Source organism: Drosophila obscura, unplaced genomic scaffold, assembly GCF_018151105.1.
Source record: "Drosophila obscura isolate BZ-5 IFL unplaced genomic scaffold, ASM1815110v1 contig_189, whole genome shotgun sequence".
In the NCBI taxonomy this organism is placed as follows: domain Eukaryota; kingdom Metazoa; phylum Arthropoda; class Insecta; order Diptera; family Drosophilidae; genus Drosophila; species Drosophila obscura.
Window position 1 is genome coordinate 2,224,136 of NW_024542777.1, and position 22,270 is coordinate 2,246,405.

The window sequence follows — 22,270 nt, forward strand, 5'->3', positions numbered from 1 at the left end:
TTCGGGGAAGCAACATAAATATGTTTGATGTTTTTTGTTTGATGGATTCTTGTGGTTTGTTCTGTCGGTTACGCACGTCGATAGGTAGTAATTTTCCCTTAGAATGGCCCCGGACTTAAGTCAAAAGTGAATGGCTATACGATCCATTCAGTGCCAATGTCGAACCACATCCCAGCAGAACAAATATCATTCGCGAATGGCAATATGATGCTAATGGAACTGTGCATTTAAATCGTGCTCTCCTTATTTTAATACGTACCATTTTTAATTTAATTTTGTTTACTTTCTTACCAGATTAAATGTATGGCATGCTGATGAAACCAATCAAAGCCTTCTCCCCACTCTGCTTAAGTATAAAACCCAAAAAAAAAATGCCATGTTTACGGTATTTCATATACATATATAGCATGTATATATATATTTATATAAGTTTATTATCGAAGATTCAACACTACTTACGTTAAAAATATTGTACGTCTTATTTTTGTTATTTTTTTTTCTTATTGATTTCTGTCGTTCGTCTTCTTTTGGTTGCTGTTTGTTGTTGTTGTTGTTGTTGTTGTGTTTATAACGAAATTTCAAATTTCATAAAATGATTATGTGGCATGTTACCGACGATACTCGTATGTATGTATGTATGTATGTATGTATGTATGTATGTATATATGTATAAATGTATAATAATTGAATATGATAGATGGCTTGTACATGAAGATTCGGGGAGTAGAGAAATGGCCTGGAATGCACATATGTATATGTTTGTATATGTATGTATGGGTTCCTATACGACTGGTGTACAGCTATATGTATGTATGTAGTTTAGTTGGGGAGTTTAGTCCATGATCAACATCAATGCCTCCCGGGTAGGGGGCCATCGAGATATGTGTGCTTCGTTTAGATACAAGATACAAGATACATGGTACAAGTACAAGATACAATTAGTTAAGTACAATTACGATAATTATTGTTCAACGTTTATGCAAATGTTGTTAATTTAGATAGATTAGATTTAGGTTTAGATTTAGCTTTAGATTTCGTTCCTTTCGATCCTTCCTCAGATGTATCCTGTGTATGGGACACACGTATAAAATGAATTTACGTCTACTTACAATTTAAATAAAGTTTTTCAGTTTTGCTCATCATTTCTTTTTGGTTTGTGCTACTCGGTATTTGCATTGGTTTATTCGATTTGTTTTCTTTCAAAAATCTACTCTGTGTCACACTCCACTTATTTCCTGCTTTAACTACCAAACTAATGCACTCCCTTCCCAGCCACAAGGAAGCACGAAATGTCTATCCTTTTCCCTACTAAATTAACTAAGTCGCTCGCTGGAAGGACTCCATAATTTCAATAAGGGTTTCCATTTTAGGCTTAATAGAGGCTACAATACTATAGAAATTCGGTTAAACATAAACATAAATACTTTCTGCAAAGAACTAATAAGAACTTTCCCCCCGAGCTCTCCTCCTCATAATCTTAGCTAATTGACAGCGTTAACAAAATATTGCATTCGCTTGTGAAACGAACTTAAAACAAATTAATGAAGTCCGTAAAGAAAAATCGGAGACAGCTTGAAGAGTTTTAACCCACTTCGAAATGGTTAAAACTTGACATGCTCAAAATGAGGTCAAAACTTGTAACAACAAAGTTTCATTACACCTAAAATATCAACATTTACATCGTAGATCCAGCCAATTGAAGCGCACTCTAGGCAATGTTGTGAACCTTGGCGGACAGACAATTGTGCACGACAAAGACAACCGGCTTGGGGCAGCACTCCATGTCCAGTTCCTGCAGGGGGAGAAACAGAAAATGAGCACCAAATGGATGGGAAAAGCAATTTACATGACTCACAATCTCGCCGTCGTCACCAAAATCCAGATACAACATCCGCGCGCCATCGTCCGCGGAGCCCTTTAGCTTGTCGAAGGCAAACTGCCAGAGCTGCGTTTTGGTGGCGGCCACCGCCGCCGTGGGCGTGGTGGGGGCGAAGCCACCGCAATCGTACAGAAAAAAGCCACGATTGATGTGCACAACCAATTGACACTGTCGGCCCTGGTAGAGGCAGCGGAAGGAGAACTCCCGCTGATAGTTGACTGCCTGGTGGGAGCCCTGCACCAAGGCCCGGGCCCAGGCGGCCATGTCGCGATGCGTCTCCGATCGCAGCCAGTAGACAAGGACTCCCCTGGCGGTGCCGCAGCGCACACAAAACACCGTTGTCTGTTGGCCCTGAAAGAGAAAGGCACATCTTACGACTCCGAGAGGGTGGGTGCACGGAGAAGGCTGTTGCACTTACGTTCAGCGAGGAATTGTTCCCGGCTCCGGCTAGACGCGTTGTGGCCAAGGCATAGATCTCGAGGGGACGACTCCAGGCCTCCACGGACCAGGGCGCACTCTCGTATATCCGAAACTCGCGCTCCGTCACGGCCACGAATATGGGCAGCCACTTGTCACTCTCGTCCGAACTCTCAGAGCTGGAACGGCCGCTGGGCTGTGAACGATATTTATATGGAAAATCATTAACAATATCTGGCTATAATCTACCGATCTGTAGTTCGGATAGGGCGGATATTAATGAACGAATCACGGGATAGTAGGGGAGAGGGAATGATGATGATGATGATGATGATGAACTTACACTTACCAGCTCGCCGGCCACTCCGCTGTTGGAGGTGCCGCTGCCGCCGCTGGCTGCCCCACTGCCACTCCCTCCGCCGCCCCCGGCACTGCCCGAGCTGCCTCCGTTGAGGCGCTTGCTCAGCCAGCCGATGTGCTTCAGTTCGCCGATGAGATTGGTGAGCGCGCGATTGGCCTCGGCCAGGGCCCGTTGCGTGCTGCTGCCCATGGCCGAGTGCAGAGCATTGAACCAGACCAGAGCCTCCGCAGAATCCGCCGCACGCAGGATGCACGAGTGCACTCCGTCCGGCGAGTGCAGCTCGAAGCAGCGGTTCTCTGTGGGAGATGAAGAAGAAGAATAGCGGCTGGTGAGGTGATGTGATGTGATGTGCTGCATGAGCTGTTCCCGTTGGATGCACTTACCCGGATCGATGTACTTGAGATTCCTGGCCAGATGCGTCAGCTGTAGGGGGATGTAGCGCGTGTCCGCGCGCGGCGTTGTCTTTGGTGCGGGCGGGGAGGTGGGCACGCCCGGTCCCAGCGGGCAGAGGAAGGCGCGCTGCAGCTCCCATCCGACCTCCGAGATGATGCTCGCCTTCCGAAAGTAGGGCGTCACTTCGCGTAGGAATTTAACTGCAAAAATACCGCACAGAGGCACACATGCTTATAGTAAACGGATACGGATACGGATACGGGAATCGAATGATATGCAAATCCCATGAATATGGATGAGGCCGCAGGAAAGGATGTGTGGTGTCCTCAACAACTTTCTACCACAGACAAACAGACACACAAACACACAGACACAGAACACATTCAATCAGTCGGAGACGACTCTGACTCCGGCTCTGGCTCTGGCTCTGTCGGTCTCGTTAGCGCTGTTGGAGTAGAAGTCTTGGCAAACGTTGCGGCATAAATTCATTAGAGTTTCCGCTCCATTTTTATTCGATTTGCACAGCCAAAGCCCCACGACAACCGGCAAAACTAACTTGCACACTGCTCTGTGCCTTGCCATAAATTCATTCGTAATCTCTACACCCACCACAACAGTTGGTGATGCCTGTCGTACGTTGTATGGTGCCGCACGTGCACCACTGTGCAGCTTCTATGCAAATGCTGATGGCGATGCCAGGTGCTTTGCTGGGCCCGGCAATAGGTAAACTGTCGTAGTTGTAGTCGTAGTCGCAGTCGCAGTCCCACCACCACCCACTGTCGCATATCTAGCTGGGCCCCACTCGGCATTCCACCCACAGCATTTGCACAATTTCCGTTTGCTGTTGCCCGACGATGTCGTCGAGTGATTTGGAAATTCAATTTTCACACTTAATGCCATCGGCCAGCCCCATCCCCCAGTCCCCAGCCCCCAGCACACCGGTGGGCAGCGATAGCGTAAGCATCAGCGGCGGCGGTTTGTCCGACTCGATTCGTGTGTTTGGCTCAACTAATTAGAGCGAACGGCTCCACAGCGAGATGGGATTGGGGTTGGGGATGGGGATGTAGATGCAGGCGCACCAACTTGCTAATTGCTTGTCATTTACGTACACTAAAGGGTTAAGAGTGGAAGCCGCCAGAGCAGTCTCTGGTGGAGCTCTGCAAACATTTACGTTCACAAATATGCAACCGACGACAAACAAACAGTGGCAAAAAATGTTGCATAGCGGCAGGCGCAAAGTCTGATGATGCTTGCAAGAGTGGCAGTGGCAGTGGGAGTGGGACTGGGACTAGCAGGAGAGGATGGACAGTGGGCCGTCGGTTAGCTCGGAGTGGACTGAAGAGCAAACAGGACCAAACGAGAAACGCAACTGCAACTGGGGAAAAGTTTATGGCAGCAATAGCAACAACTGTAATAAGTTGTGTAAATTTTTGCATTTAAGTGTAAATAAAGTTGGACCAGACCCTTCCCCTTCCCCTTCCCCTTCCCCTTCCCCTTCCCACTCTCCCTCCTCTATGTGTGTGCTAAAAACAATTCTAGAAAAACAAACAAGTTATGGAAAAGTTGGCTGAAAGTGCCGCAGGCCACAATTGTTAGGTGCTTAAGTATGAATATTTTCCGCTCACATTTTCCAAATAAATATGGCATTAGGAAACATTCAACTCGAGGATTTGCTTAGTGCTCAGAGCATGTGGGTTATCTCGACAAATGCTTGGGGAAAGTCAAATGAAAAGAGGCGGAAGAGGGAATTGGGGAAGCTATCTGAAGATAAAAGTTACGAGCAGCATTTGAAAGGGTCTATTGGGATATGTTTTATTTAAATTAATTACCTCCTGCAATTTAATTTTAGTTTAGTTTCAATTTACTTGAACGACTTCCATCCACAACAAAAAAGAGATTAATAATGAGTAAAAGCAACCATCGATTAAGGGGATCTGAACAGCTAGGAGCACCTTACACCCTCATATATCCTATGCTAATCCATTGTTCGACTATTTTATTCAACCCCCAATTATTTCAGTCCTCTGCCAGCTTTTGTGCTTCGTTTCATTTCATTTCACTTCACTTTACACTTCCTCCTGGACGATTTTCCCTAGTCCCAGATCTTTACGATCATATTATTGCTGGAAAGCAGTTAATTTTCCGCCCTTCCCCCTCGCCCCACTCAATTCGCAGTCAAGCCAAAAACTTTTTTACACCTTTAGCGACAAAACGCAATCCTGCAAATCCACCAGTCCACCCATTCCGCCCCTTCCACTCCGCCCAGGAGCATAAATCAAATGGCAAGCCGTGCAGTGGGCGTGGCGTGGCGAGTCGGAATATGATATCAACAGCAGGCGGCGTTCGGAATTCGGCAAATCGTGCGTTAAAACAAACTTTGGGCAAAAGTTTTGCGAGTTAAATCTCACGCGCTCCTCGGGAGGGACAGAGTTGGGGCAGGACTGTGGCCAGGACTGAGGCAGGTTGGTTAAGTAGGATCCACTTGGGTGGACTGTGCCGTGGAGGAGGTTGTGTGGGGTGGTGGGTGGTTGGGTGGTTGGTTGGGACCACGAATGTGTGCCAAGTTGTAAAAACCATTGCTAATGGACTTTTTGGTAGGCAGGCGGCAGGAGAGCAAGTCCAACTGTCGTCGCCTTCTTCGCCATCTCCGAAGTCTGTCGCTGACATTTGGCAGTTGGAGCTGGAATCCAGTTATATCCAGTCATCCCATGCCCTGCCGTGCCATGCCACGCCATTCCATGCAATCCCATTCAGCCCAGCTCCTGGCTTATTTAAATTACAATGAGACGGCTGCCTGGGCGCAAATACTTTGGGCCAAAGTTGGGCGCACAGCGGCCAGCGGAGCTTGGCAAACAACTTGGCCAACTTGTAAATTGGAGTTCGAATCAAGAGATGATGCCAGTGGAGATGGAGGTGGAGATGGAGGCCTGGGCCCAGGATGGCGATGAGCTGCTAAGCATGTCGTCCCCCATGCCATGGCTACGGGCCTTTGAAATTGTGATTACATTTGCGCCACTTTGCGTGCCTATAGATCTGGGCCACTTTAATTTAATGAACACACCGTTGAAATTATGGAAACGACCGCAAGCCCAGCCAGCCGAAAATCAAAACACTCAGCAGGCAACAAAACGAGCAATGAAGGCAAATTTAATAGCACCAAACCGAACAGAGTTACGAGTATATTGGCTCTTTGGTGGATTGCATTTTAGCTCTGCTTTAGTCAGTCGATTATCTAGAGTCTAGGAGGCTACATTTAGCTTATAAGAGAATTAAACCATTTGGACTGCGTCTTAATGTCTTCACGTTCCAATTCCAAATGATTTGTTTTTACTTTTGTATTTCTATTTATAATATCCTAAAATTATGAAAAGATATTTTCCATAGAGTACCCAGGCTTCGTTTCTGTTCCGTTCCGTTCCATCACGCCAAACCTCAGTGCTTAGCTGCCAATATAAATTTTTGGCCCAGAAAGAGACGGCGAAATGGATCAGCATGGGCACCGACACCGGTTCCATCTCCCACATGGACATGTGCGGTGTTCAAATTAAATGAGAGTCAGACTCTGGCTCTGACTCTGACTCTGGCTCTGGCGTGCGTCAGCTGCGTGGCATGCGAGGCACGTTGACAACGATGACGTGAGTTTCGGGGAGGGCCAAGCCAGACCAGAGCTGGGCTGAGTTAAGTTAAGTAAAGTTTGGGGCTGTTGATATTAAAGCGACATTAACATTGAGCCTGATGGGCCGCGAACCGTTTTTAAATGCGCCAATAATTGTCGTGTGTCAGTCCCATCCCAATCCGATTGACATTCGCATTCCCACTGTGCACTGCATCGACTCTGGGCCATAGCATGGCTATAGAGCTATCATAGCCGAACTCGAACTCGAAACTCACAGACGGCCTTGCGACCGTTACTGAATTCTGATGTAGAATTGGCATGGATGGAGGAAGAGGCACGCGAATGGATACGAGGCATGGCACTCACGTGTATAAATAGGAGAGCACCCACAGCAGCCAGACACAAACCGTTAGCAATCGCAGAGCGTGAAACATGAAGAGCATTTCCATCCTCATCCTGGCCGCAGCCCTGGCCCTGGCCACCGTCTCAGCCATGCCCCAGCGGCGTCTGAAGAGTCAGCGCCAGGTGGAGTACTCCTCAACGCCCTACCCAGCGGCTGGCTTCCGTCCCAGAATCCCCTTTGGCCTGCCCAGCGAGCAGCAGCCCAAGCTCGAGGCGGAACCCCTAACCACGCCCAGAGCTGTGGAGACCCTGGAGAATGCTGTTGCTGAGGCTGAGACCACCACCGAAGTGGAGCAGCAGGAAGCGGAAACGGAGACTGAAGCGGAACTGGAGGTCGCCCTCCGTACGCCTGCCAACACCTATGGAGCTCCCGACGACCAGCAGGACACCGTGGAGGTGGTGGCCCAGGCTCCGGCCCGGGACTTTCAGCCACCTGTACTCGAGGCTGTCGAGGATTTCGACGCCGATGGCGCTGCTGCTGCTGATGGCCAGCAGCCTGTTGCTGATGTCCCTGCCCTGGGCCAGGCGGAGCAGAATGAGCCGGAGCCAATCCCCACAGACGTTGAGGTCAAAGCGGTCACGCCAGCGGGCACCTATGGCCCACCGGCCAGTCCCGCTCCCGCCTCCACCTATGGAGCCCCCGAGCTGAGCGAGCCCGAGAACGAGTTGGACCTGGAAGAGTCCCAGGTGGAGTTGGTGGGCGAGCAGGAGGAGGAGGAGGATGCTTTGGCTAACGAGCTGGCCAGCGGTCGCCTAATCCTGCTGCCCCTGGGATCCCGAGGCGCACAGTTCGGTCGCCTCATTCTGGCTGTGGAGCAGCCGCGTCAACGCTCTCGCAGCGAGCGCCTGAGGAGGATCTAGGAGGACACTAGACACTGGAACTGAGAAACGCAAGAAATATATGTATATATCCATTTGAACTGAACCTTAAAGCGTTTGCTGTTGTCTGTTTGCTGTTTGCTGTTGGTGGAGGTGGAGGAGGAGTAGAGCAGCTGGTGCACCGGAAATGTGTGTGTCAAGGAAATGGAATTGGCTGTGTCAGAGTGGATTCCTGCTCCCCCTTCTGCTCCCCTTCGATTAAGAGACAGAGAGAGAGAGAGAGGAGAAGGAAGTTGTTTCAGCAAAATTGTCCTGCATGGTTCATTGCATTGTTTATGCCAAATGGCTTGGATTGTGATTGGGTCACGCCCACAAGCAGGTGCACATGTGCATGTGCGGGTGTATGTATGTGTTTGTTGTGCTTTTCTGCCACTCTCTCGAGTGTGTGTCCACCCATACAGTGCCTAATTGATGCTTACTATTGCTTATTGCGATGTGCTCCGAACAGGAAGCGATGCTCCGACTTGGCCAGCACATTTTGATTAGGCATTGTCCTCTGGCTCTCCCCTGCTCTCGCGGAGGAGCTCATTCTGTATACATCGAATGATTATGATTATGTACTTGGCTTGTTACTAGAATCAGAAGCCAAAGAGGGCTTGAAGGGGCTTAAAGTAACCTGAGGACTACTCGGACACACATATATCAGCATGGGATTCTGACTCTTTTGACTTGTATTGATAACTAGATAACTAGAAGAGGGAACGAACTATACAATCCCGAGGGAGTGTTTTCTATAGATTACGTGTGAGAAGATTCGCTCGATCCAATTAAATCAATTGAGTATTTCCTTCCTTGTGCACTCTCCAATCGTACTCTCATCACCTATAAATCCTTCTTTGTTGATGTATGTACGAGTACATTGTACATCTTTTAGCTTGGAAATGTCTCAGCTAGGCCAAGAGTTTGGGATGTGGTGCGTGACATCCACACCCTGCCACTCCTGACCTGCCGCAAACTGCCTGCCAGCTATCTCCTCTCCACCAACAACTATGTATTTTTGGGCCATTTGATCAAATGGAAAGAAAACTTTTCTCATTACTCATTGCCGGGCGGGTGCAAACAAACCGAGCAACGAGCCAAGCAACGAGCGAAGCCATCCAGCCAACCAACCAACCAACCAACCAACCAACCAACAAACCAGCGCCACTAACGGCAGTCAACAGCTAACAGTCAACATGGGAGAAGGGGGATAAGTTCGTCCGGGGGAGCTGGCTGCTGGCTGCTGGGAGCTGGCTGCTGGTGGGGATTTATAACAGTACACAGCTGCAACGGCATCAGTGGCAGTGGCAGTGGAAGTAGCATCACAGGCAGTGGCTGTAGCTCGCATGTTTTGCTGAGTAATCCCACGTATGTATTTGCGCTTAAGCCCTCTGTTCCGCCTCCCAGTTCCAGTTCGCCGCTCCACCATGGCACGGATGCCGCCAAAAACAGGACAAAAACATTGCGAATCTCTGGGTCAATTAATCATTGGCGAACATGTTGGGGAAACATTATCTATCCAGCATCGGGGACAGCCATTTATCACAAACCAAAATTCACATCAAAAGCGCTGTGGAAATGTTCAGCTGAGGTTGCTTCTATCATCTTTCAGCTACTCTCCGAGAAAACTTTCCACTCATTTCCCCATTACATCCCACTGTGGCTGTCGCTCATAGTTTACTTGTTAGTTTGACTCGCTCAATGGCATTTTTTAAGCTCTTTGCTTTGCCCCTCCACGTCCTCCAGCCACCGCTGAGTGAACAAAATGTTTTAAGCAAATAACAATTTGACATTCTGGCTGAAAGAGTAACAAATGTATGCTATGCTGCACCTACCTTCCAGATCCACCACGCGACCGGAGCGCTTGAGGGCGCGCACAGCCTCGTCGTGGGTGGCGTCGCGCAGCTCCTCCCCGTTGACGGTCAGGATGGCATCGCCCACATAGAGGCCCTTGGCCTGATCGGCGGCCATGCCCCGGAATATCTTCGAGATGAGGATGGGCATGCGGTTCTCGCGGCCACCCTTGATGGATATGCCCAGGCCGTTGTTGTCCGACTTGATGATGCGCACATGCCGCTTCTGGTTGGCCACATGGTCAGGTACGTCGCACAAATCCATGCCGCCCCCATCGCCGGCATTGTTGTTGTTGTTCAGGCAGAGATCCCGCTCCCGCTCCCGCTCCCGATCTCCGTTGTCGTTGTTGGTCGAACCATCTACTTCGGTGTCCTGGATATTCATGCCCTGCAGGGAGGCGGAGCTGGGCAGGGTGCCGGTGCCATTCTGACCAGAGCCTCCTCCACCACCTGCTCCTCCACCTCCGCCACTGTGATTACTTCTGCAGAATTTGAATTTGGATAAAAGAGAGGACCGATTTAACCCCGGCCGGGGTTACTCACCCCAAGGTGCCATTCAGCGTGGTCGATTGTCCATCATTTGATTGCTGCGCCGACTCACACGACTCGTCCAGACTGACGGCCAGGAAGTCCGTTTCGAGTGTCACTAGCACCCGATACCAGGCCCCGCGCACCCGCGTTTCCAGGTTGCCGCACCGCAACCCAGAGGGTGAGGGCGAGTTCTGTTGCGGAATGGGCTGCTGGGCGGCCGGAGGGGTCCGACCCAGGCTCGACGATTCCACCATGATTCCACTCTGACTTCTACTCGCTGCTAGTTCTGGGATCTACATGGTAGCCGCCTGGTAGCCGGCTGCAACAGAAAATAATTTCAATTGTAATTGGAAAGGAGGAGAGCCGCGGCAATGGCCGCGTTATCTATACAATGATTTATGCAACCTAAACAGTATATATTTTATATGTAATTACACTCTCTTCCTTGTCTCCCTGTTAATTACTTGTAATGCTAATTAATGTCAGTTGTCCTAAGTCCATAGTATAAGTTGCTATCGTAGTAAACTATGTAATTGTAATGTTTCTTTCTGATATTTATGATATATAAGTAAAAAAAAAAAGAAAGAAAAAAAGAATATCTGTTATCAAATAGAACACATTGATTTGTTGGTTACTGTGGGAAGGGGAGGAATTTGGACTGCCAAAGGACTGCCAAAGCAGACAGCGAATTCCTCTTCATTTTGCTGGCACTTATCTGGAGAAATGGGAACAATATAGAGAATATATAGAAAGAGAGAACACCCACGACCGCTGGTAATGATCTAATGTTAATTATTGCACTTCGTTTATCCCTTTCTATTACTAGTAGTTTCATATATATATTATTCTGTTTCCATTGTTCCGCTACATCTGTTTCTCCCACTAACTCTTCTCCCAACAACCTCATCCATTATATCTCGCTTCGCCCCGAGTGTTCAAGGTAGATATGGATTAAGCGCATGAAAGGGGATAGTTAAGCAGGGCAAATTAGTTTGCTCATTCTGCCTGTGGCTATGCCTTTATGATTCTTCGTTGTTGCTTTACCTTCAAAGTTTTTGATGCCACAGTTTTTCGTACTTTGTGGGTCGGCAAGGGGCGGTGGAAAATTTGGAGATATACTTGTAACAATGTGATATCAAAGGTTGCTCTAGCTCTCACTTATAGCCACTCTATATCGACTCGGCTATTGATGCTGATCAAGAATATATGAATATACTTTATGGGGTCGGAAACGCTTGCTTTTGGGTGTTGTCCACACCCACCCCTATATCCCACTTTGAGTATCGGGTAAATAAAAGGCGTAATGGGAATCGACGAAAATCATTTCGAACTGCGTGCCTCAGTATGTACAGAAATGAGCTTAATTTCAATGATATTATGTACATTTATGTATTAACTATAATGATATTTTAAGTAGAGTTTATTTAACCTAATACGTACGTATTACGCTCAGTTAATTTTGGGACTGGTGGAGCGGAAACTTCTGGCGTTTAACGTCCAATGAGCAGTTTTAGTTTGTGCAGATATATTTTGGATATCATGTGGACAAGTGTGTTTATTTTTGGAATACTTTTGCCATTTTCGTTTGTATTCAGAAGCAATGTAAGACCCTCTTCCATATTGAAATGTGATTAGCTTATTAACACTACACTTTCTCGTGTAGGAAGCGATTGTATTCAAGTTCACGAACTTGGTCTGCGAGGCGGCCAACAAGTCCCTGGTGGAGTTTCACAGTTGCCGTCTCAAGGCAGTGGCCAGGGGCAGGGCGATAATGAACATCAACAGTACCGTCCACTATCCGGTGGACAAGCTGTTCCTCAGGCTGGAGATGCTGCGAAAGGCCAATGGCTATCAGCCCTGGCTTTTCAACGTCACCATAGATGCCTGTCGCTATCTGCGCAAGCCCTACAATCCCTTCGTGGCCCTGGTCTATGCCAGCTTCAAAGAGTTCTCCAACATCAATCACAGCTGTCCCTATTATGTGAGTTTTGTACTGCAGGATACTGCTTTAATTTCGGCTGCCCCATCTACCTACATTGATTCTTCTGATATTTTTCAGGGTTCTGTGAATGTCAACGGCTTTTATCCCAGACCGGAAGTATTTCGCATTCCTTTGCCAACTGGAGACTATTTGCTGAACTTTAATTTCTTCTATGACATGAAACCGCAGGTTATTATCAAGGCCTACATGAGGTTTGAGGAGGAATTGTAGGATTTATATAGTTTCTGATCCTTCAAGAGATCTTCAATAATTTGAATTGTAAAAGAGATTGTCCCGCATTTCTAACTTTCCAATTGATCATCTCAAGCGAAGGGAAGGGAAGGGACAGACTCTCAATCGAGCGTGCATGTGGACAGGCGGAAGACAGGTGCTGGAGGGGATTGTTGGCAATAAGCGGATACGAAACTCAATGTCCGGCTTGGCAATGACAGCGGAAAGCACCCACACGTCCTGACAAAGGGAGAAGAAGTATGAGTACGGGTACGGGTACGAGCAGAGAAAATTTGTCATTGTTTTCCAGTCCAAGATTTATTGCATTCTCGGAAGGCGAGAGCTGAGAGGCGAGTGGCCGTGGAGTGGAGTGGAGTGAAGTGGAGGCGACAACAGCTGCACCACAGCAAACCAATGGAGGAATGCAAAGAGCCGTGGCATTTGGGGCACACATCCTTCCATATCCTGCCACATCCTGCCACATCCTTCCACCGCCTTGGCACCGCCCTGGCAGAGAGCAACAGTGCGACTCCTTTGGTAGCTGCTCTGCAATTACGCATCTTGTCGCCGCCGCGGGACTTTTTCCTATGATTTTCTATTTGACAAGATGCCACTCCTCGGAGCAATATTCCCGTTGGAGCTGCGCCCGTGACACGGCCGGAGCCGGTCCCCATTCGATTTCGTGCTCACGCTCTCGGCTAGGGGCAAGGCGGTGGCTGCTCCAGTCAGACACATCCTGTTACCACGATTGTGCTATGGGTTGAGGGCTGGGGCTTGTGTGTGAGTGCCATTTGTATGTACATTTCCGCTTACGATTCAGCAGGAAGTAATTTTGCCGCTGCTGCTGCCACTGTTGCTCCCTCCGTCTCTTCCCCTGCCTCTGTCTCTGCCTCTGCTAACGTCGAGTCTGTTTGCTTTGCAATTTATTGTGCAACATTTGTAATTATTATTGCAACGCTGCGTACTTCTCGGCTCAAGGCCCTCGCTGCACAGACTGGCGAAAAATGTACACATTTCCAAGTGTGCGACTGCTTGAGACGAAGGACGAAGGACGATGCCTGCTGTGGGATGACGGTGACGAAGAAGCCGGCGATGTTGTCATCAACACGCTCATAATTGTAAGCAAACACATACACACACAAAAGAAAATAAAACAGCTCACATATAGTACACAGCCGAGGGTTCGTTCCTAACGAAGGTGGTGCTGTGGGCTTAGGAAAATAGCAAAAATGGGTGGAGGAAAGGATGCTAAGAAATGGATTCCATATTTGGATCCCAAATGGGGCTTCCAATAATCATACATCAATTGTTCTCCCCTCAAGTAGCCTGCCATAAATGGCAGGAATGAATGGATATATGCGAAAACTGTGAAACAAAATTCTCCATCAAAGTTTTCGACTAAAACCATGTCCCCATATTTTATAATATTTTCTAAATGAAGATTCAAAACGATTTCCCCATTCGTATCCGCATTTACAGACATATGAAACCCAACTGAACTACTTTAGCCTTTCTGTCGGATGCTCATAAAGGAGTGATTGTGATAGAATTTGGATATACCTGAAGATATTGTGATCCAAAGTAGCAGTTTTCTACCACTTTTAATGTTTCTTCCAGTTTGTCATTTTTGTAAATTTATTTTTGTATTGGATGTTTGTATTTTTAGACGTTACCCTGTTAGTGGCATCAATTATAATTATAATAATATATATAATATTATAGTATATAATATATAATAATATTAATTATAAATTATAATATATAATATATAATAATATATATAATTATAATTATAAATAATTATTTAAAATACAAGCTACCAATGAACAAAATTGTCCAAAGAATGTCAACGGTACGCTTTTTTTTGGGAAATATATCTAATTTTATTTTCCACCAAGTAATGTTTGTTTACTTGATATACTCCGTATAATTCCAATTTAGAATTCTAATTCGTTTAGAAAAATGGGTTAAATGTTGCTCAAAGCCCCACTTAATGGGGGGCCTGTTCACCACAAGCATCCCCAAAGCTTTCCGGTCAAAAAACTCCTTTGGCGACAACTAAATCAAAGCCAAATATGAGCATTATTACCCCCGAACAGCCTGGGACCAAATGAGATTTAAACTATTTGTACGGATGTGTCCTCCGTCCGGCAATGGCAGGGGTGGGGTCACGTCGTCCTCCTCCGCGCCATCTCCGCGCCATCATATTCCAGGCCAACTGGGCGGTCGGTCCTAATAAGCGCCGGACGTCGCTTGTCGCCATCGTCGTTGCCATTTTTCATGCTGCGCTTTGGCTAATTTAATGGCGGGCGGTCATAAATTATGCTCCTAAAAGTAGGCAGCAAAAAATCGAGGGAAAAGCAGAAAAGCTGGGAAATGGCAGCAGCTGCTGCAGCCCACACACTGCGAGAAAGAGAGAGGGCGTGAGAAGGGGGACAGAGAAAGGGAGACACATGGAACTTGCATTCAACTCGAACGAAATTTTTTCGCGCTTTTGTGTAATAACATTTTTGTTGGGCGCCGCTTTAAGGTTTGTTTTTTCGCACTTTGTTTTTTGTGCCAATTTTTTAATGCAAAATGTGTGAAGTTTTTCGCCTTTGTGTGTGTGTGTGTGTGTGTATACGATCGATGGGATGATGGTGGGGGGAGAGAGAGAGAGCCTTTTGTATCGATATGTAAGGCGGAAGGGCAGGCAGCGTGAAGGGGCTATAAATACGTAAAGCGTTTTGCCTTCGAGTCTCTCACTCTCTTCCTGAGCGGAAATATATTGCCCCGATGTGTCGGTGTGTGTGTGTGCATGTGTGTGTTTGTTTGTGCATTGCGTGAGTGTGTGGGCTTGTGGCGGTGCCATCAAAAAGTCATAAAATCATAATTTGTAAACGAGAATTTATTTCGAAAAATATTTATGGCTGCCTTTTGCTTCGTTTGTTGCTGCTGCCTCCAGAGGCTCGGCTCCAGCGTTTTCATGGAATTTTCGCTATTTCCCTGAAGCTGCGGATGCGTGAGTGCGAGTGTGTGCGTGCATGTGTGGAAGCTGCTTCATTAGAGCGAGTGGCGCGGCAACTGCTGCTCACATTGTCTCTGTTTCTGTCCCTGTGTCCCCACATTAATTTAATCCGCAACCTTTGCCAGCCCTGGCCCTGTTCTTTATCTGGATCGGTTCGGGCTCCGCTCCTTTTATTTGTATGCAAATGTATGCAAAAACACTTCGACAAAAGTACTTTTTTATAAATTTAATGGAATCTAGATCGCTATCCGTAAATTGACATCGATATATGGCGGAATACGAGAAGAATGAGGGTTTAAAATATATTCAAAGTGGCAGAAGACAGAAGAGAGAATATTTTTCGATTAAATTTACGGCATAAGTACATACATATGTATGTATGTACCACGTATAACTTGTCATTAAACTCTGATTTTGCCTATTCATCATTAGAGGCTAAATTCCAATTACTTTGCCATTTTCGTTTTGTGGTATTCTGGGCCACATCCTGTTGGGCTTTGATTAAGGTACACGCGAACACATGTCTTGCCGCTTGCCGCTTGCCGCTTGGCCTTGACACCCACCACCATCAGCCCCAGCGAGAGTAAGGGCTCCCCACCAGCTTTTACCAACAGCCACTCCTGCAGCCATCCGCTGCTGCCATCGTAGCCTCTTAATCATTCTTAACAATGCCGCCACACAGCTCTGGGCCCGCTCAACTGGTGGGAATCGATATACCCATGTGCATAAATACATACGTATGTATGTATATCTACAAAATCTGGCAGCGGGTATATCTACATATAAATGGCGCACTAATGATCTTTAAATACACATAATACGCAGAACATGCCACTCCACTCGCGCACAAAGAGACGCTGCCACTCGATATGGGGCAGGAAAAGAGACTGGACTGCGGATGAGGATGCGGATGCGGAGGGAGGGAATGTGGCATAGTTTGGATGAACGATGCTTTAGTCATTTAGTCATTTAGTTGCCCCGAGCTGCGATTATTATTTTTGTTATGCGAGAACTCAACTGAGAGGCAAATGAGCTAATGAGGTTATTAGAGCCACGTTTGAACCATGGATGCTGTGTACCCCTGGAACGAAGAGACTGTTTGATTTTGAAATAATCTTTAAACATAAATTTCGTTGTCCTAAAAGTTGAAAGATATTGTAGATGATCGCGTAGGGGAGATACCCGTAGATGTATTTGCCTCCCAAGAGTCAAGAACTGACTCTGCCGATAATTATCGGATACACAGATGGTACGCTCTAATCCGTAATATCTGGTAATTTCTGACTCTCACTTTGTGTTTCTCCACGCTCCGCTCTCGAATCTGGAATCTCGAATCTCGAATCTATATATAGGTGTTGTGTTCACTATCACTTTTGGCTGACCTAGTGTAAACATGGCTTTCACAGTTGGCTTGGTCCCCTCCTGCCAACTCGTGTGTGGGCTTCGGATAGATATTTCATGCGGTAACCACAAAGCCGCCGCTGCGACCGACAAAAGCCAAAACAAACCTCTGAGATTTGCTTATTAGCACACTCCCCCACATAATGCTCCTACCTCCCTCCCCCCGCACACACACACACACACACACACAAACACGCTCACATAAGTACACCTCAATAGACTCACACACGCGCACTCTTATCCCCTCTGTCCCACTCCCACTCCCTCACCCTCACCATCACCCTCAAGCGCAGTGTGACAACATAACCCAACTCTGTCTGACGAATTATTCAGCATTGATTAATTATGAAAATGCGTTTATATTGATTGACGTGAATGTGCGTGGGTGTGGGTGTGGGTGTGGGAGTGTGTGTGTATTGGGTGGTCTGTATGCTAGTGTGTGCACTGGTGTGTGTGCCATGGGTCACAGTTTCGGTGTTTGCCCAATTTCAATCCCAGAACCCGAACCACTTTGCGTGCCTACTTATGCATATTAGTACACATTCCATGGCGGCTCGGGCCAAAGCAATCGCCAGGGACAGGTTGTGCCCTGCCTGAGCCTGGGACTCGTTTTTGCACTCGAAAAAGGGATCTACAACTAGCTTGGGGAGCAGAGCAATAGCTTTTGAATATGGCTATGAAAATATCTACTCACAAAAAATTATCCTAAAACTTAATTATTTAATGGAAGACGAGTCTACGGAGGGTACGGCTGTTTTTTGTTTTTGTTTTTTAACTTCTTTAAAAACAATGTTTCTATGGATAATAGATTTCCATAGAGTTTTCATAATAATAATTTAATATCTTCAAATTTCAAAAGATTCACAAGATGACGCAAACGAGTGAAAATTGATTGATTGATTGATTGATTGTGATAATATATTTATTATGCATATTTTAATGCAAATTTTACTGACAAAAGTTCCAGAAAATAAAAGTTGCCAGACCCATCTATCCATCAATCTCAGCAATCATTTCCACAGATAAACTTAACGAATCTGTCTCCCAGTCGCAAGAAACAATAGGGAGAGTCTCCAAATTGATGGAAGACCATTTAAGATTTCAGATTTTGTGCAGTGCATGACCAGCCTGGGATTATTATGTATTGCCGTTGGCAAACACTCAGCGCCCTCAATGCAAGCATGTAAATGAGACTGGAGCGTTCGGGGTCGGGTTGGGGTTCTTTCCGTCTCAGGCTGACGGGGGGGACTGGAAGGTGTCCGTAATCATTGAAGGCGGCTAACAGCAGGTGGCCAAAGACAAAAGTCAGAAGGGTGAGGGTGAGGGAGGGGACTTGGCTGGCCTGGCATCTCCACTTATTAATTGCCTGTGTCTTGGCATAATTTCCACTCGTTTGTCTGTTGAATGCAAGTGGCTCTGCCATTGTTCCTCCGGAGTCAAGAATCTGCTCACGTGCGGAAAGAACTGCCAATGGGAGTGACTACGGCAGACAGAGGCTCAGGCACAGACAAACACTCTTCCCCCTCCGTTCATTCGGGGCATGCCTCAAATGCAAAATGTGATGATGCAGCTTCATTAAGTGCAATTTAAGAGCGATATTTTCCTGCCGTCGCGCCGGTGAGCTGCTGAAAGCCGGGATGAATGACAAAAGGTAATGGAACAAGAGACGGTCCCAGATGGAGGCTAAGAAGAAGGCAGAAATCCTCTAATGCACGTAATTGCACCTGTCTCTGCTCAAGTTGGCGCAATTTGGTCTCTTTCTCTTTGGGCTCTTAGGCCAAAAAGCGGATTACAAAACATTAATTTGTGCGCTGAATAAAAAGGTGATATAAATGAGGGAAAAAGTTGAGACTGCTCCTAGGGCTCCGTAGTCAGGCCTTTGGGTAAACAAATTGTTGGGTGTATTAGGGGTGTATCTATTCAGACGTGATAATTTAATTGAACTCTATGTATTTTGTTTTTTCAACGAAAACGTGTTTTTCCGTGTTCTTTCTTTTATCACGTACTAGACTGTAATGTTACTATTCTTAACAAATATAAACAATTATTTGTTCGAACTCGTATTTCCTCTATATTTAAATTTAATTTAAGGATAGTTCTTTCGTATACTGGGCCATCTAATTTTCCCTCATATTTAATTTCCATAACCCAGAGACATTTAATCCCACAAACAAAAACATACAGACCACAAAAAATGGTGCATTTTAAGCCACACTCAAGATGATGAAAAGAGAGCTCCATGGCAGGCACTCCCCTAATCCCCATCATAATGATAATCCCCTTGTAGCCCCACCCACAGCTAGTGCCCCACTAGAGCGAGTACGGGAGGTGGGAAGGGGACTTACTTACATATACTCGTACTCACGAGTAGAAAAGGCAGCAGAAACTTTGGTTATCTGTCAACACATATCGGGAAATGCATGTCAATTACTGCTTAAATGCTTAACACCAAAAGCCGGCAAAAAGACGAAGGGCAGGTGCAAGCCAGGAGTGGGGCGGTTGGCCGAGAGTGGGTGGCTTTGGTGATGATGACGTTGATGAATGCCGATAGTAAACGGAATTAACTTTCACGCAACATAACGACGAAGCGACGCGACGCGACGCGACGCCGACTGCAACAACTTGAATGAAAGAAAAAGCTTACTTACGCTAACGGGCCAGACAGCGTCGCAGAATGAGCTTGCGCGTAGTAAATGTGCGGGTGGGTTGCTTGAATGGGCCGGGGGGAGCAGCACAGACAGAGAGGCAGGGAGGCAGGGAGGCAGAGAGTGCGAGTGTGAGTGGGCGGACCACTCTTTCGATGACGAGAACGGGGGGAAACTACAGTGAAGCTTAGCTTACAGCGACCAAAACTTGTTACCACCTACCGCCTGATCTGACCGTATCGCCTGGCAGCTTCAAATGGTTTCGGTGAAGGCGCTCCTCAACGGAAAAGCAATTAATGCACAGAAACCCGACTCGACCACGGTTGTGGGAGTTGGCGCATGCGCGGGACTCAGAAACCGCCACTGCACACTCACACACGCACGCACACACAAACACACACGCAGTCACAGCGGCCGCCGTCGGTGTGTGTACTAAGGATTTTTTGCTTTCAATTTATTTTGATTTTATTACACTACTTCGTATTTCTTTTGTTTTACAAGCAAACCAGGGGCTGGCTTCGTCTGAGATATGCAAAAAGTTGATTGACACCACAATAACCAGTCGGCAACAACAATTACTTGCCAATTACCTAGTAGCGCTTTTGTCTAGCGCTTTTTTATTATTATTGTTTGTGTAGAGACAACTACGACGACGACGTCGGCGGCTTCCAACGATTTCCGGAAAAGCGCGCTGCCGTTACCGCTACCGTTACAAAATGAAGCCCCGAATTGAAATGCCGCTCGCTCTCTCATTTTCATTTTTCCCAATTGGTTTTAACATACCCTGCAGCGCAATACTCAAATTTCCGTTGCATTCAGGAGCAGGCAGACAGCGCCATCTGTATTTATTTACATGCACTCTACATGATTTTCAGTGCTGCCAGATAGCTGGGTTGGGGTGGAAGATTATGGCGCGCACTTTTGAATTAGGTTCCATCCTCCGTGGGAGCAGAAATGGTGCATTTGAATTAAGAGTAAATGATAAGAAAGTATGTTCATTCAAAGAATAGTCGGAATAATTATAGCTAATTGCTGGGGTCTACTTGCAGTTACTTTTAATAAATCTTTTAGTAATTCTTTTGGAATAACAAAAGTTTATTTTCAGCTTCTATGGAACGAAATCAGGTTGTACGGAATGGGGGATTTTTTTTACTTTAGAAGCAACCACCAGATCTTGGGTGGAAGGAAAAAGGAAAATAGAAAACTTTTCCACGCACCCAACGCATTTTTCACTGCCTGCAATTGCAATATCGGTAATCATCAGCGAACAGAAAAAAACGTTCCGTTGCCTGGGCCTGGTCTTGGTCTTGGTTTCGGCCAGGTCTCGGCCCGGCCAATTATGCACCGCGCGCCAAATGGTGAAATCGATGAAGATGCACAAAATGCAAAACGCACTCTCGGCCCGCCTAATGGTCAATATGGTCGCAAGATGGTCGGTCGCTTCTGCTGCGAGTACGAGTATGTACGAGTATGTACGATATGCTGGCCCCCGACAATTATGGCCAAACAGGCAGTGGAGGAGCCTCCTGCAGCCACAGGTGGGTTGTGGCTGGATTTCGGGTTTTGTTTTCGGTAATTTTATTTGTATTCGCATTCGGCTAACGAGCTGTGAACGTGATTATAACTGCCAGAGCGACATATGAAAATTATGTTCAAAATGCAATTTGGCAAAAGGAAAAATGGAAAAAAGCAGCAACAGCGGCAAAAACAATGGCCAAAACAAGCAGAAGCTGGATTCAGATTAGGCAACCAGGAGCAGCTTTTCCAGCAGCAGCAGCGGCCGTGGAGTGAAAATATTTGCTTTTCCATTGATCTTCTTGTCCGTTGTTGTTGCTGTTGGGGCTGTTGGGGCTGCTGTGGCATTGTTTGTTAATGCCTCAGCCCGGTCATGGTCCGAGGCAATAAAATATGAATTTGTCTGGCGATTTCTGTGCTTTAAGAAGTCCGGACTCGATCTGTGCCTGGCCTCCTCTAACGGCAAATGATAAGCCCCAAGCAGGTGGGTTCACGTGGCGGGGTCAACAGAAGTCTCTCTGTTATTGTTCCTCCGTGCTGTGGAACTCCTTCGCTGCCTCCGAGGGAGTGGAGCAGAGCCAGAAGCAGTCTGCATTGCATACACACTCGTATATGGATGTGGAATCCGTGAAGAATTCGGCGGGGAAATGTACGTACAGTAGGTTGCCATAAAACGAAACCACAATCGACAATGAATGGAAAAAAGTCACACTAAAGGTGCATAGAATGATGAATGCTGAAGTGTACGAATATCTAATGGAAATTGAACCTCCGAGTGCAATCGATCATCGGTAATCAGAACAAGCATATAACTAGTTAGTTTCCGTGCAATATGCCCCACCATTTGTCAGCCAATTTACGCCTGTCAGCGTCAGCGGTAGGCGAACCCCGCTCCCAGGGCTATAGCCAATAAGAAAGCGTTGGCCAATATGTTAAATCTCTGGCCGGATCACAATGCTCATGTGACTTGTCAACGCTTTCAGCCTGGGCTTTCAGCAGCTCGGAGCTTGGGCCAGACGCAGACATGAAGCTCCTGCACAGCTTCAGCTTCCAGGGAGACTAAGATCAAAGTGGAAGAGCCGCCGGTGGTGGGAAATCAGTTGCAGGGAAAGAGAGGGCGCGAAGGAGAGGCAGGCGCTAAACGGCGGCTACCAAATGGCGGGAATTTTCATTGCACATA

General features: G+C 46.8%; 3 protein-coding genes across 6 annotated transcripts; 2 read left to right on the plus strand and 1 right to left on the minus strand.

Annotated features, from left to right (window-relative positions):
- Nucleotides 1-1,295: 1,295 nt before the first annotated feature.
- On the minus strand, nucleotides 1,296-20,292 carry LOC111073226 (beta-1-syntrophin). 4 transcript variants are annotated; one of them, XM_022365438.2, is made up of 8 exons: nucleotides 20,166-20,292; nucleotides 10,323-10,629; nucleotides 9,762-10,261; nucleotides 3,041-3,250; nucleotides 2,640-2,953; nucleotides 2,298-2,492; nucleotides 1,856-2,230; nucleotides 1,296-1,792 (listed from the first exon to the last, which is right to left on the minus strand). In XM_022365438.2, exons 2-8 carry the CDS (start codon nucleotides 10,562-10,564, stop codon nucleotides 1,709-1,711), a joined length of 1,920 nt encoding a protein of 639 aa, XP_022221130.2. In that variant the 5' UTR covers nucleotides 10,565-10,629; nucleotides 20,166-20,292; the 3' UTR covers nucleotides 1,296-1,708. The 4 variants fall into 4 exon arrangements, with proteins under 4 accessions (XP_022221130.2, XP_022221133.2, XP_022221129.2 ...); XM_022365441.2 differs by having other exon boundaries at nucleotides 2,646-2,953; nucleotides 19,798-20,292; XM_022365437.2 differs by having other exon boundaries at nucleotides 19,798-20,292.
- On the plus strand, nucleotides 7,085-7,989 carry LOC111073228. Its single transcript, XM_022365442.2, has one exon. It carries the CDS (start codon nucleotides 7,099-7,101, stop codon nucleotides 7,927-7,929), a length of 831 nt encoding a protein of 276 aa, XP_022221134.2. The 5' UTR covers nucleotides 7,085-7,098; the 3' UTR covers nucleotides 7,930-7,989.
- Nucleotides 11,614-12,522, plus strand: LOC111073229. The gene is made up of 3 exons (XM_022365443.2): nucleotides 11,614-11,652; nucleotides 11,974-12,291; nucleotides 12,370-12,522. The coding sequence occupies exons 1-3, from the start codon at nucleotides 11,614-11,616 to the stop codon at nucleotides 12,520-12,522; spliced, it is 510 nt and encodes a 169-aa protein (XP_022221135.2).
- Nucleotides 20,293-22,270: the final 1,978 nt, after the last annotated feature.

What these genes read in the sequence shown, in the direction of transcription:
- LOC111073228 (XM_022365442.2), top strand. Translation starts at nt 7,099, where the DNA reads ATGAAGAGCATTTCCATCCTCATCCTGGCCGCAGCCCTGGCCCTGGCC.
- LOC111073226 (XM_022365438.2), bottom strand. Translation starts at nt 10,564, where the DNA reads ATGGTGGAATCGTCGAGCCTGGGTCGGACCCCTCCGGCCGCCCAGCAG. An exon ending in TCGCGTGGTGGATCTGGAAG is followed by an intron (nt 3,251 to 9,761) that starts GTAGGTGCAGCA and finishes GTATTTTTGCAG; the next exon opens with TTAAATTCCTACGCGAAGTG. An exon ending in TGGCCGGCGAGCTGGTAAGT is followed by an intron (nt 2,493 to 2,639) that starts GTAAGTTCATCA and finishes TATCGTTCACAG; the next exon opens with CCCAGCGGCCGTTCCAGCTC.
- LOC111073229 (XM_022365443.2), top strand. Translation starts at nt 11,614, where the DNA reads ATGGGAATCGACGAAAATCATTTCGAACTGCGTGCCTCA. An exon ending in ATTTCGAACTGCGTGCCTCA is followed by an intron (nt 11,653 to 11,973) that starts GTATGTACAGAA and finishes TTTCTCGTGTAG; the next exon opens with GAAGCGATTGTATTCAAGTT. An exon ending in ATCACAGCTGTCCCTATTAT is followed by an intron (nt 12,292 to 12,369) that starts GTGAGTTTTGTA and finishes GATATTTTTCAG; the next exon opens with GGTTCTGTGAATGTCAACGG.